The sequence below is a fragment of the Gossypium arboreum genome, chromosome 11 (assembly GCF_025698485.1).
Source record: "Gossypium arboreum isolate Shixiya-1 chromosome 11, ASM2569848v2, whole genome shotgun sequence".
Lineage (NCBI taxonomy): Eukaryota > Viridiplantae > Streptophyta > Magnoliopsida > Malvales > Malvaceae > Gossypium > Gossypium arboreum.
The window spans coordinates 132920613-132932560 of record NC_069080.1 but is presented as its reverse complement, the minus strand read 5'-3'; the positions used below and the strand labels follow the sequence as shown (position 1 = coordinate 132932560).

General features: G+C 34.5%; 1 protein-coding gene across 1 annotated transcript; it reads right to left on the bottom strand.

Moving 5' to 3' along the window:
• Positions 1-5048: 5048 nt before the first annotated feature.
• Positions 5049-11677, bottom strand: LOC108472074 (disease resistance protein RPV1-like). Its single transcript, XM_053021426.1, has 5 exons — positions 11060-11677; positions 7729-8830; positions 7467-7531; positions 5813-6053; positions 5049-5651 (listed from the first exon to the last, which is right to left on the bottom strand). Exons 1-5 carry the CDS (start codon positions 11545-11547, stop codon positions 5049-5051), a joined length of 2499 nt encoding a protein of 832 aa, XP_052877386.1. The 5' UTR covers positions 11548-11677.
• Between the last annotated feature and the right edge of the window lie 271 nt (positions 11678-11948).

Here is an 11948-nt window from a genome sequence, read left to right as displayed (position 1 = left end):
ACACCTCGGACACCAACTCTTCCTTGTGTAAATTAGTTATGGAACGTCCTATAACTAACCCTTACCGATCGAACAACCTACGAAACGTTCGTGATTTAGAACTCTAGCAGTTTTGCGTTCTAGAAGAGCCTAGCTCGAACCAATGCCCTCAAACTTTTGGAACATTTAAATCTGGTTACTACTTCCCTTGACGAAACCAAACAACAATCCCCACTTGGCACGCCAATGTGTTCACGGAAGACCAATTAGACAATCGATCCTTTCGGAATTCCAATTGTACGTCTAGCCACACTAACTCAAACGACATCTTTTTTGACTTAGTGTTGTCTTGAGTTTGTGAGTTGACGAAGTCATACTCTTAATCTGGAGAAATAATAAATATCGAAAGTTGAGAGTTAAACAACTCGGGTTCGTAACTCATGGGTTTTTTTTACAGGGTTAACACCGGCTTAAAGCTGAAAAGGGTTTAGTGTGGCATGACTTTAATCATGCTTGAAGGTTGTGGATTATGTTTTGGCTTTATGTGAAGGATGATGGAATTTTGGAAAGGAAAAGGGACTTGGAGAGCAATTGACCCAATTGTGGAAAAGAAACAAAAATTGGAGACAAAGCTACAAAATGCAACGTCAAATTGAAGAGAAAAGAAATGATATTCCAACTCCAAATTGAAAAAAGAAATACAAGAGAGAGAGTAATTCTATTCCAAGTAGAAAAAGGAATACAAATTAAAGGATGATTTTTCTAGGAAACTAAAAGCCCCTATTTATATACATAGGGTTACTAAGAATAGCCTATTCTAAATTAATAAAATAACACATGAACCGCCTACAATTGGATTACTAACACGTTAATCTAACTATTCAAATACGAACTACGTATTAATCCCTTACAATATTCGGCCAACCACACCTACAGATCATAGTAAGCTTATAAGAAATCAATAAGCAACCCATTAACAAATTTTTGTCAATGTTTACCACATAATCATAATTTCACTGCAAGCTGTCTTCCTGAGAAATAGTCACTAAATCATTTATAACTGGAGCTACGAAACTCCAAATCAAGTTCCGTTAATTTTCCCTGAAAATAGACTCATATATCTTCTATCCATAAAATTTTCAGAATTTTTCGTTTATCCAATCAATACCAGATTTTTCTCAAAGTTTCCCATGTTTCACTGTTTGACTAATCTGACCACTCTTCATTACGAATCAAATTTCTCATTGTACAGAATTCAAAATATGTTCTTGTTTATTTCATTAGAAACTAGACTCAATAAGCTTTAATTACATAATTTATGTAGCTTCTAACTCATCTCCCACAATTTATGGTGATTTTCCAAAGTCACATTACTGCTGCTGTCCCAAGCAGATTTATTACCAAATCACTCTTTCACACCTAACTTGCATGCTTGTTATTTAAATATGTATAACACCAATCAATCATCACATATCTATGATTTTACTTAAGTATAATCTCCATTTCATCATTTTAAAGCACAACATGTTAGCTGATTTTTCCCCTTAGCATCTAAGGCACATGCATGCTCATTTGTTTGGCTCAACTTCACCTATCTTCCATTTTTCATCAAAAGAACATGAAACAACAACCATTTGCTTCATTTTAATTCATGACTAAATGCTCACAACACAACTAAAAACCAAAATATGCTTCAAGAGTTAAGGTAGAATCAAGAAGAACTCATGAACCTCAAAATAGAAGCAAGGTACCAAGAACTTACCTTCAATTTTCCTCCTCCTAATGACCGAATACTCAAGAGCTTTCTCCTCTCCTTTCTCTTCTCTAACTTTCAGCTATGATGAACAAAGATGGACAAAACTTTGTTCTTTTCACCCCTTTTTCTTTTAATAAAACTTCATATTTCATCTATTTAATTCTTTAATACAAAAGACATGATATTCTTATCATGAAACATTTACCTAACCCATTATCATGAAACATTTACCTAACCCATTATCATGGAACATTTACCTAACCTATTATCATGAAACATTTACCTAATCCATTATCATGGAACATTTACCTAACCTATTATCAATTTGTATCAATTTGTACCATAAATTATGGATATCAAGTGTACATTTTGTCTACAACAACATGATGGTTGGCCACTTCATGAAAAATGGGAGGTTTGTCATGCAAATCCTCCTATTTTGCACTCCTATTTATTTGGCCACTTCAATTTAGCCTATAGCATTTTCAAACATTTTCACATAGGTCCTATTTCATCATTTCACCCCCTTTTTCTTATGGAACAAAAATTAACTAAAATTGCCGGGTTCTATCTTAAGCTTGGGCTTTCTAGAGGCCCACTAACATAATTAAACCTATGCCAACATTCACAGAATTCCCGAAAATTGGGGCATTACATCATAGACTCTGTAGCCTTTCTTATCACTACTGTAACCTACAAAAATACATGGAACAGACCTCTCCTCGAGCTTGGTCCTTCTTTCTGCAGGTACAAGGACATAGCACACACATCCAAAGACTTTCAAATGAGAGACTGATGGTTTGAGTCCATACCAGGCTTCAAAAGGTGTCTTATCCTTGACAGCATGTGTTGGAAGCCTGTTGAGTAGGTACACCGAGCTATTGACAGCCTCTACCCAAAATGAGTTTGGAAGCTTGCTTTGGAACAGCAAGCATCTGGCCATATCCATTACAGTCCTATTTTTCCTCTCACACACTCCATTTTGTTGAGGAGTGTACACCGTGGTTAGCTGATGATGGATCCCAGCCTGCTCACATAACTTCTTGAATCTATCAGATAGTACTCAGCCCCATTATCTGTTTTCAATGTCTTGATCCTACAACCGATTTGGTTTTCAACCATGGCTTTGAACTTTCCAAAAACTTCAAACACATCAGACTTCTATTTCAAGAAGAAAATCCAACAAAATCTGGTCAGATCATCAATAAAAAGCACAAAGTACTTACTCCCATTTAGTGAAGGAGTCTTCATTGGGCCACAAATGTCAGAATGCACCAGCTCAAGCTTCTCTCGAGCTTTCCATGCTTGACCAGCTGGAAAAGGAAGCCTGGCTTGCTTGCCAAGTTGACAGATATTACAAACACCTTCAAGTGGCTCAAGCTTAGTCATATCAACAGCCAAACCAAGCTTATACAGCAAATCAAGTGACCTGAAATTTGCATGACCTAGCCTCTTGTGCCATAGGCTAGCACTGTCACTTTGGCTCAAATATGCCCTCCTTTCAAGCTGACTAATATCCAACATGAAACACTTGTCTGCCATAAGTACTGTGACAACTTCCTGACCAAGAGAATCTTCAATAACACAGGAACCACTTCTAAAGGATAAAGAATAGCCTTTTTCAACCAGCTGACCAACACTTAGCAGGTTTTGGTCTATATCAGGCACATACAACACATCAGTAATCAGCTTGTTACCTGAACTTGAGCTGATCAACACATCACCCCTGTCTTTGGCTTCAATGTAGCTCCCATTGCCAATTCTGATCCTTGAGCTAAAACTTCTGTCGAGCTCCTTAAACAAGTTTACATCAGCAGCCATGTGATGTGAGCAGCCACTGTCTACTAGCCAACTACATTTGGTTCTGCTTGTAGTTGCAAGAGAAGATGCACTGAAAACATGCTCCTCCTGAGCTTGTTGATCCTCAGCAGGATGTGCCTGATCTTGTTGCTGTATTGGACCTTTGCCTTTGCTTCTACAGATTTTCTCAACATGACCATATTGCTTACATTTCCAGCATTGAACATCTGGTCTTCTCCAACAGTTTCTTTCTGAGTGTGTGGTTCTTTTGCAATGAGTGCAAGGTGGGTAAGTCTTCTTGCTTGAATCCTTTCTGTTTTTGTCCTTCTTGTCAAGCCAAGGCTTCTTGCCTCTTTGATTTGCACTAGAGCTCTCTTTGGCCCTTGCTTGAAAGGCTCCCTCAGAGTTTTCTTCCTGCCTATTAGTCCTTCTCTGCTCCAAAGCATAGAGTGAGTTCACCAATTCTGATAAAGAAATGGTTGTAAGGTCTCTTGAGTCCTCCAATGAAGATATCTTAGACTCGAATCTCTCAGAAAGTGTGGTGATCACCTTCTCAACCACCCTACTTTCAAAGAAAGTCTACACCAAGCAACCTTTATATTGTTCATCGTGGCCATTATTTCTCTCAGATATCGCTTAATGGTCTCACTTCTTCCATCTTGAGATTTTCAAATCTCTCCTTAGATTAATCATTTTGTTTGTCTAGTCTTCTCGCACCCCATAAATTCCTCCTTCAACCTATCCCAAGCTTGCTTAGGTGAGTTACATGCCATAATGCGAGTGAAAATAACATCGATACTCCATTCGCAAGGTGCCATGGCTATAGGCTTCTTGGCGCTCTCTCTCGCATCTTGTCTCATCTGAGCAACAGTGGGATTGGCTCTCAATGGAGGTGGCTCGGCATCATTCTCCACTGCACTCCATAGATCGTGTGCCTGAAGGTACGTTTTCATTTTTACCACCCAAATGTGGTAGTTCTCACCAGTGAACATAGGAGGTGGAGGTGGTGTGAAGCTCATCCTGCTATAACAAGTTCAGCAGCTTCGGTTTCCTACTTTCTTAAGCTCGATTTCACAAACAAATAGCAACTACCAAGAGAAGGTCCTCAAAGACTCAGGCTCTTGATACCATTTGTTGGAACAAAGCTAGCAATAACACACAAACAGCTATAAATTTGCTTAAGAACTAAATGAAACCGAGAGCAAAAATGAAAAAGAACTTGAGCAAAACTTGGATGATAAAATCAGCAACACACTTCATTCATTGATAATGAGGACTAAAATACAAAGTTTACAAGTCAAAATGACTATTACCTAATGAGCTAACTACTCCTACTAATCTACTAATACAAATTTGAATTACAAACACAAGTAAGCTGACATATCAGCTACTACATCAACTTCAAATCAAAAACAAATCCTACTAACTTTGGCAACAAGTTACAAAGTAACTAAACTAAGTTACATTGAAACAAAATAGTTAAAATGAACTGATCTTGCTGCAAAACTTGCTGCTATACTCGGTTTTGCTCCAATGCTGGTCTGTTTGCAAAGTTGCTGGCCACATGTTGCATTGCAGGCCAATGCTCAACACTTCCTCTTTGGCTTACCTTGAAAAGAGAAAGGAGATTTCTTTTTAACTTAGACGGACCCTTGCATCCATCGAAAGAAAAAACTTTAAGATTTCTCAAATGAGAAATGAAGGATGGTGGTTCTTTTATGGCTGTTTCACTCAAGTCAAGCTCTTCCAAAGATTCTGCCTGCTGCAAATTCTCTGGCAAATATTCAACTTTATAACAACCAGAAAGATCAAGAGTTTTTAGATGTTCCATTTTCTCATCAATCTCTGGAACCCTGGCAAGATTGGAGCAACCCGAAAGAATTAAAGTTTCAAGGGATTCTGCTCCAATTCTGATTGGAAGAAGCCTAAGACTTTTGCAGTCTCTTAAATCCAAAAGTTTAAGTCTCTTAAGCAGTCCAAGTGATGGATGAACATCTACTAATCTGGTACAACCTTCCATAATCAGAACTTCGAGATATGGGGTTGTTGTGAAGTCTGGTGTCTTGATGAGGTTTCGGGACCGTTTAAGGCTTATTATTTTCAACTTATACAAGGGCTGTTGCAAACAATAACAGAGTAGAGAGAAAAGAGAAAACATAATAAAGCACATTATTATTATTATTATTATTATTATTATTATTATTATTATTATTATTATTATTATTATTATTATTAAAATAAGCTAAAACACAAAGATCGGATGAATTTAATTCTTACTCTATTTCTCTTCCATAGTTGTTCAATGCGACTATATGGTAAGAAAAGTACGACAAGGTTGTCCGGTTGAAAGCTTGAAGGCAATGATCTTAAAGGATATCCTGTCCAATCTAAAAGTCGTAGCTCATTAGAAAGATATTTGAGATCATCACAGTTTGAGAGGCAAAGCACTCTGAACAATCTCAATTTTTTCATCTTCGAGAAGGCATCGACATTCAAATTGAGTATCTTGCCCGATTCCCTAAAAGCCATGACAAAACAAAAAGAGCGTTAAAATATACAAAAACATTCAATACCTCAAAGCTATGTTTCTCCAACGCTATTTTCTAAAGACTCCTATCTGATACTTATATATAACACGTGTCCAAATATGGGTATTGATTGATGATCCTTCAAGAACTCGTTAGATACATGAAAAAGTTTTTTTTAGAAATCACATATACCCATTTCAAACATATATATATATATATATATATCTAATATTTACATTTGACTTCGAATCACCTAAGCCTTAGAAAACTAGAATAAAAATTTTGATTTATATTAGTGCAATTGTAATGCATAACTCTATTAATTGTTACGAAATAATGACATATCATTAAAAATGGAATCAAATGATTTAATTTTAAAAACTTTTGATGACATACTAAAATCTTATTCACTAAAATACACTGTCAATGCATCAAATATAAGCAATTAATATTAGCAAGGATATATCTCTATCGTGTTTCTTTTGAAAGAGTAATGCGTTGCTAGATGAATTTCATAAATATATAACATTAAATATTAAGCATTAAAGGTATTTTCAAATGATTTTTATTGGATACTTTTACCAAAAAAACAATATTAATAATACACATCATAAATGTGTATGTATGTTTTCTTACCTTTGATTGTCGATAATCATGCTTTCAATCATTTCGTAACCTAAAAAGATAAGAATAAAGAATAAACCGTTTTAAATAAAGTAAAACATTTCCAATGAGAGGATTAAATTAAATAGTTATTTATACAAATCCTTATTAACAGTTATCATCAACAAAAGGAATTTATCTCAATGCTACTGAACGTCACTTTTCTATAGACTGCTATATTAATCAATTGGACTAAGCCTTACGCAATTTTATTTCAGAAATAAAGTAAAACATTGTCTAATGAGAGTAAGTAGAGGTGTTCATGGGCCAGGTCGGGTCGGGCCTAAGTATGATATTAATATATTTTATGTTTGTCAAAGCCTGGCCCGACCCGAAATATGGACTTAAAATTTTGCTCAAACCCGCTCATATTTACAAAAGACTAACCCAAGTCCATTTTAGGCTTGCCCATATTATTTTTTTAATTTTTAAAAAAATATTTATATTATATTATTTTAATATTTAATAATTTTATACATTTTTTATTTATTGAAATTTTTTATAAAGTCATCTTAATATTATTTTAATGTTTATATAAGTGTAATATTATATATCTAACATAAGTTTGTTTTTAATGTATTCTAAATTACTTAATATATAAAAATAACACAATATAAAGTATTATAAACTTAAAAACAGGTTAGGCTCGAGCCTTGAATGTTCAAGCTCGAACCCAACCCATATTTTAAACGGCCTTAATTTTTTTCTTAAGCCCATTTTTCGGGCCTAATATTTTTTACCCGAACACTCCCAAATCCTGAGTGGGCCTTTGGACCTGGCCAAGTAGCTCAACCCATGAACAAGTCTAAGAGGAAGTCAATAAAATTAGACACTTATAATACAAATCCTTATTAATATTTGTATTTAGCAAATGAAAATTATCTTAAAGCTACTCGACGTCACTTAAGGATATATATGTAAACTAATTAGACTAAGCTTTGGATTTACATCATATATTGATAAAAAGAAAATTTTGTATATAATTTTTTTTGAATGATTTACCGTGTTTTTTGTTAGGACATGATGAACATCCCTTTCCTTCCACAATCTACAACGTTTTCCAGGTTCATCAACACATTTTTCTTCAACAATTTTTCTTCCCATTTCTTGCAACAAGGCATGCATCCGCAAATATTTATTGTCATCACTGACTTTTATGAGAGATTTTTTAATGAGAACATCGATTCCAATATCTGGAAAAAACTCACAACCATCCAATACTTTCATTACCATATCTTTCTCCTCCCCATTGAAAAAGCATGCTATATCTAGAAATATATTCTTCTCCCTTTCTTCCAATCCATCAAAGCTAATTCTTAGTGTGTCAAGAATTTCTTTGTTAGAATCTTGTTTAAGTCTTTCGATTGTACTTCTCCATTGAATTATATCTCTACCATACAAAAATAAACCCAAAACTTCAAGAGCTAAGGGGAGACCATCAGCATAATGTACAACATGTTTAGAAAGCTCAATGAAATCATATTTCGGCATTGTATCACTATCAAAAGCATTCAACTTGAAAAGCCTAAGTGCATCATTAGGATCCAATGTTGTAGGCTTATATACATCATCGATTCGATAAGATCGGAGCAAATTTTCATCTCTTGTTGTTACAATGATCCTACTCCCTAAACCAAACCAATCACGCCTTCCAACAAAGCATTTCAAGTGTTGTAAGTTATCAACATCATCAAGAACAACAAGAACCTTCTTGCTAGACAACCTGTGGCTAATTACGGTATTCCCTTCATGCACATCGAAAAATTTGAAGCATTCATCTGGGAAGATTTGAGAAAGGAGTTGTTTCTGTAAAGAAACAAGTCCACATTTGTTTGCAACTTCTCGAATATCAGCAAGAAAACTTGTACCTTCAAAATGAGGTGACATTTGAGTGTAAACAATCCTTGCAAGAGTTGTTTTACCAATGCCACCCATTTCACAAATTCCTATAATGCGGACATCATCTTCCCCAATATTTATTTTCGAATACAATTTCTCCAAACGTAAACCAATTCCAACCAACTCATCATGAACAATCGGATATGTCTGACATAATTTCGCTGATATCTTCTTAAGAACATCTCCAATAAACTCTGATTCATGCCTACAAAGAAATTAAATTTCAATGCTATCTTTCAAATGCACTTTTTCATTTTTAGTTCAGTGAATCATGAAATATAATATAGTTGGAAGAAAACAAAAACAAGAATAAGACAACAAGATCTATTGTAGCATCAAAATACACTACTTGCTCGTTAGCTGATGTAACGCTCCAAAATCTTAAACTTCTGATTTATTAAATTTTATCATTAATCAGTACATATTTTAGTGGTTAAGTATGTTAGTTGTGTTTGTGAGGTATTAGGTTCAAGTCATGTTTTTGGGGAATTAAATTATTTTTGTTAGTCCTTGGTTAGCTGTTCAGGTTGGTGGTGTTGGATTGGGTTTTAAACTCTTAAAAAAATATTCTAAGTTAGCAGGTTGTTGGATTAGATTTGAGAGGGTTTTGTTCTCATATTTATTCTTTTATTTTTTTTCTTTTCCCAAATTTCCCAGGTTTGCCTCAACTTTGCTTCACGTTATTGTTCTCTTCTCTCTTCTTTCTTCAGTTTTTTTTTTCCTTTTTCAATTTTTCTGTTTGGCTTCTTTTCCTTCTTGTTTCGGTTCTATTGTAACTTCTTTATGGTATAGTTTCTATTTGGTTGGCCCCAATCCCTAGCGGTAAGGTTCTATCGTCTTTTACTGTGTTCTTTTTGTGAAATTATTCTTTGGACATTTGGGAATTTCAAAACTTTGTTGGCATGGTGCGAAATTTGTATTTCTTTGTGTTATCTAATTAATCCGCTATGTTTTAGGAGAAGTTCAAGACGTGTCTGGTGTTCCTCCAGTGACTTAGGATTCGCTTAGTAGCTGTTAGTTTAACGTTAAGTGTGTGGATGTGTTTTTGGAGGATTGTATAAGCTTCGTTGTGGTCAATTCTTAGTTAGATTTCACAAATGATTAGTGAAATTGGTTGTATTAATTGTCGATTTAGGTGAAGGATTACTCGTTTTCAGAACCATCTCCGAAAAAATCAAGTGTATAACGAAAACCCCGAAAAAGAGCTAACATTGAAAGCCCAAAAATTGCATTGTTGACGCGAACTATTCAGCCACATGATCTCGGCCGTTTGGGCCACAGTTTGGGCCCGTATGGCCCAAACGATCATGTGTGAGACCATATGCCAGACCGTGTATGCCCAAAATTTTGAATTTTTACCTAAGACTCTAAACATTGTTTGGATCGAACATAGACCTTTTGTAGGGTCGATATCTTTTAAATTAAGCTACAAAACACGTATTCTGACCATCTGTTAGTGTAAAATTAGATGTATGTACCCATGTTTGAAATGATATGTGATAAGTAAAATATGCAATACGCTATGTATGATATGATATACTGTAAGCATGACTTGAGTCTAATATTAAGCATGTACAACATATACATTTTCGGCATCTGTTATTACTTTATGTTTGTGCATTTGGGGAAGGATTGTGTATATGGAGGAAATGTGAGTAGATATATTTCTACCGTATTTGATGGCATAGCCACATATATTTCTGTAAACGACAATAAATTGTCTAATAAATTAGCAGCTCAGCTATAAATAATTTGAAAAGTAACATATTGACACTAAATGGTGTGTAGGGATGGATGGGTATGTGATACCGTATATGGTGTGTTGGATGGTAGGAGATAGTGTGTAGCGGATGGGGGTAGGATTATAAATTTACATATGTTATGTTCCGATAACCTTTGTTTCTGATATATATATATATATATATATATATATATATATATATGTCTAAATGATTTTTGTATGTGATGTTACACATTGAGTTTTAAAAACTCACTCTCTGTTTGACTGTCACTTTCAGGTAACCTTCAGATTTAGGCAGATCGGTGCGACAAAAGCTCGGTTATAATATTTTGGTTTCTTCTAACTTAAAATTTGAGATTTACGTGTTTTGTAAAATTTAAAGGGTCTTTGATCATTTTTGGACTTATATATAAACAATGTTTTTAATAATCAGATAAAAAAGGTAGGCTTACAAAGAAATTGGATTTTTATGCAACGAAAGCTAATGACGTTTTGTAAAACAAATGTACTCAGGGTTTTCAGATGATTTAGGTTGACATCTTCAAATCTTACCATAACATTTAAGACGGATTTATGTCAGCTGAAATATGAGAATTCTTAATAAAGCACAAAGGTATAAAAAAATAACATGCAATCTAAGAAAAAAAAATTAGTCATTAAAACTAGGAAATAGAGAAGAAAAGAAAGAAATACCTATTATGCAAATGCCATCCCTTGATGTTAGCCACTTCAGTCAAAGCATTTCGCCACTTTTGGATCTTGTCTTTATTTTCTTTGTATCTTTCTTCGTGTTTGGCGAAAGCTTCTTCAACTTTTCCTTTTTGCTTTCTTAAATCAAAGGGATCCACATGGTAGAAAATTGGAAATACTTTATGACCCTTGTCATTTTTTTGTTTAACAATCTCCGCAAGCTCCTCCAAGCACCAACCTGAAAAGGCATAGGTCTCTGGAAAAACGATTACCGAGCACCATGATTGCTGAATTGCTTTGAAGAGTTCTGGTGCAATCTCTTCACCAGCCTTCAACTTTGGATCATCTCTAAAAGTGACGATCCCATTTCTATTTAGAGCATTGTAGAGATGATCCGTAAAGTTCTTGCGGGTATCTTCACCTCTAAAACTCAGGAAAACATCGTATTTCTTTCTAGAAATGGATGAGGAAGTCGAAAGTAATGACGACATGAGGATGTATGAGAAGAAAAATATATGTGGATGTAATGTTCAAAATCAGAAAACAGATGGCTCAATACCTCAGAAACAAAGTAGAAGCAATAAGTATATAAGGGAAAAACAGAGAACTTCGTAAGAAATTTCTGTTGTAGTTTCCCAAATGAATCTATCAGTATAATAATAGCTATGAAAGGAAGTAGGTGTGGAAATTCGGGGTTGTAGGTGTGGAGCCTACAATTATTATTTAGTGAAGTGTTGGGAATTCTATTGGAAATTTGACATATTCAAGTTTTACTTTATCAATATTCAAAATAATAATTAATTAATATAATTAGCTCTAAATTAATCAAGTGAAGTGTTGAACGGTTTGTGGTTAAAGTGTTGGAAATAATCATATCTCCTTATTTAATATT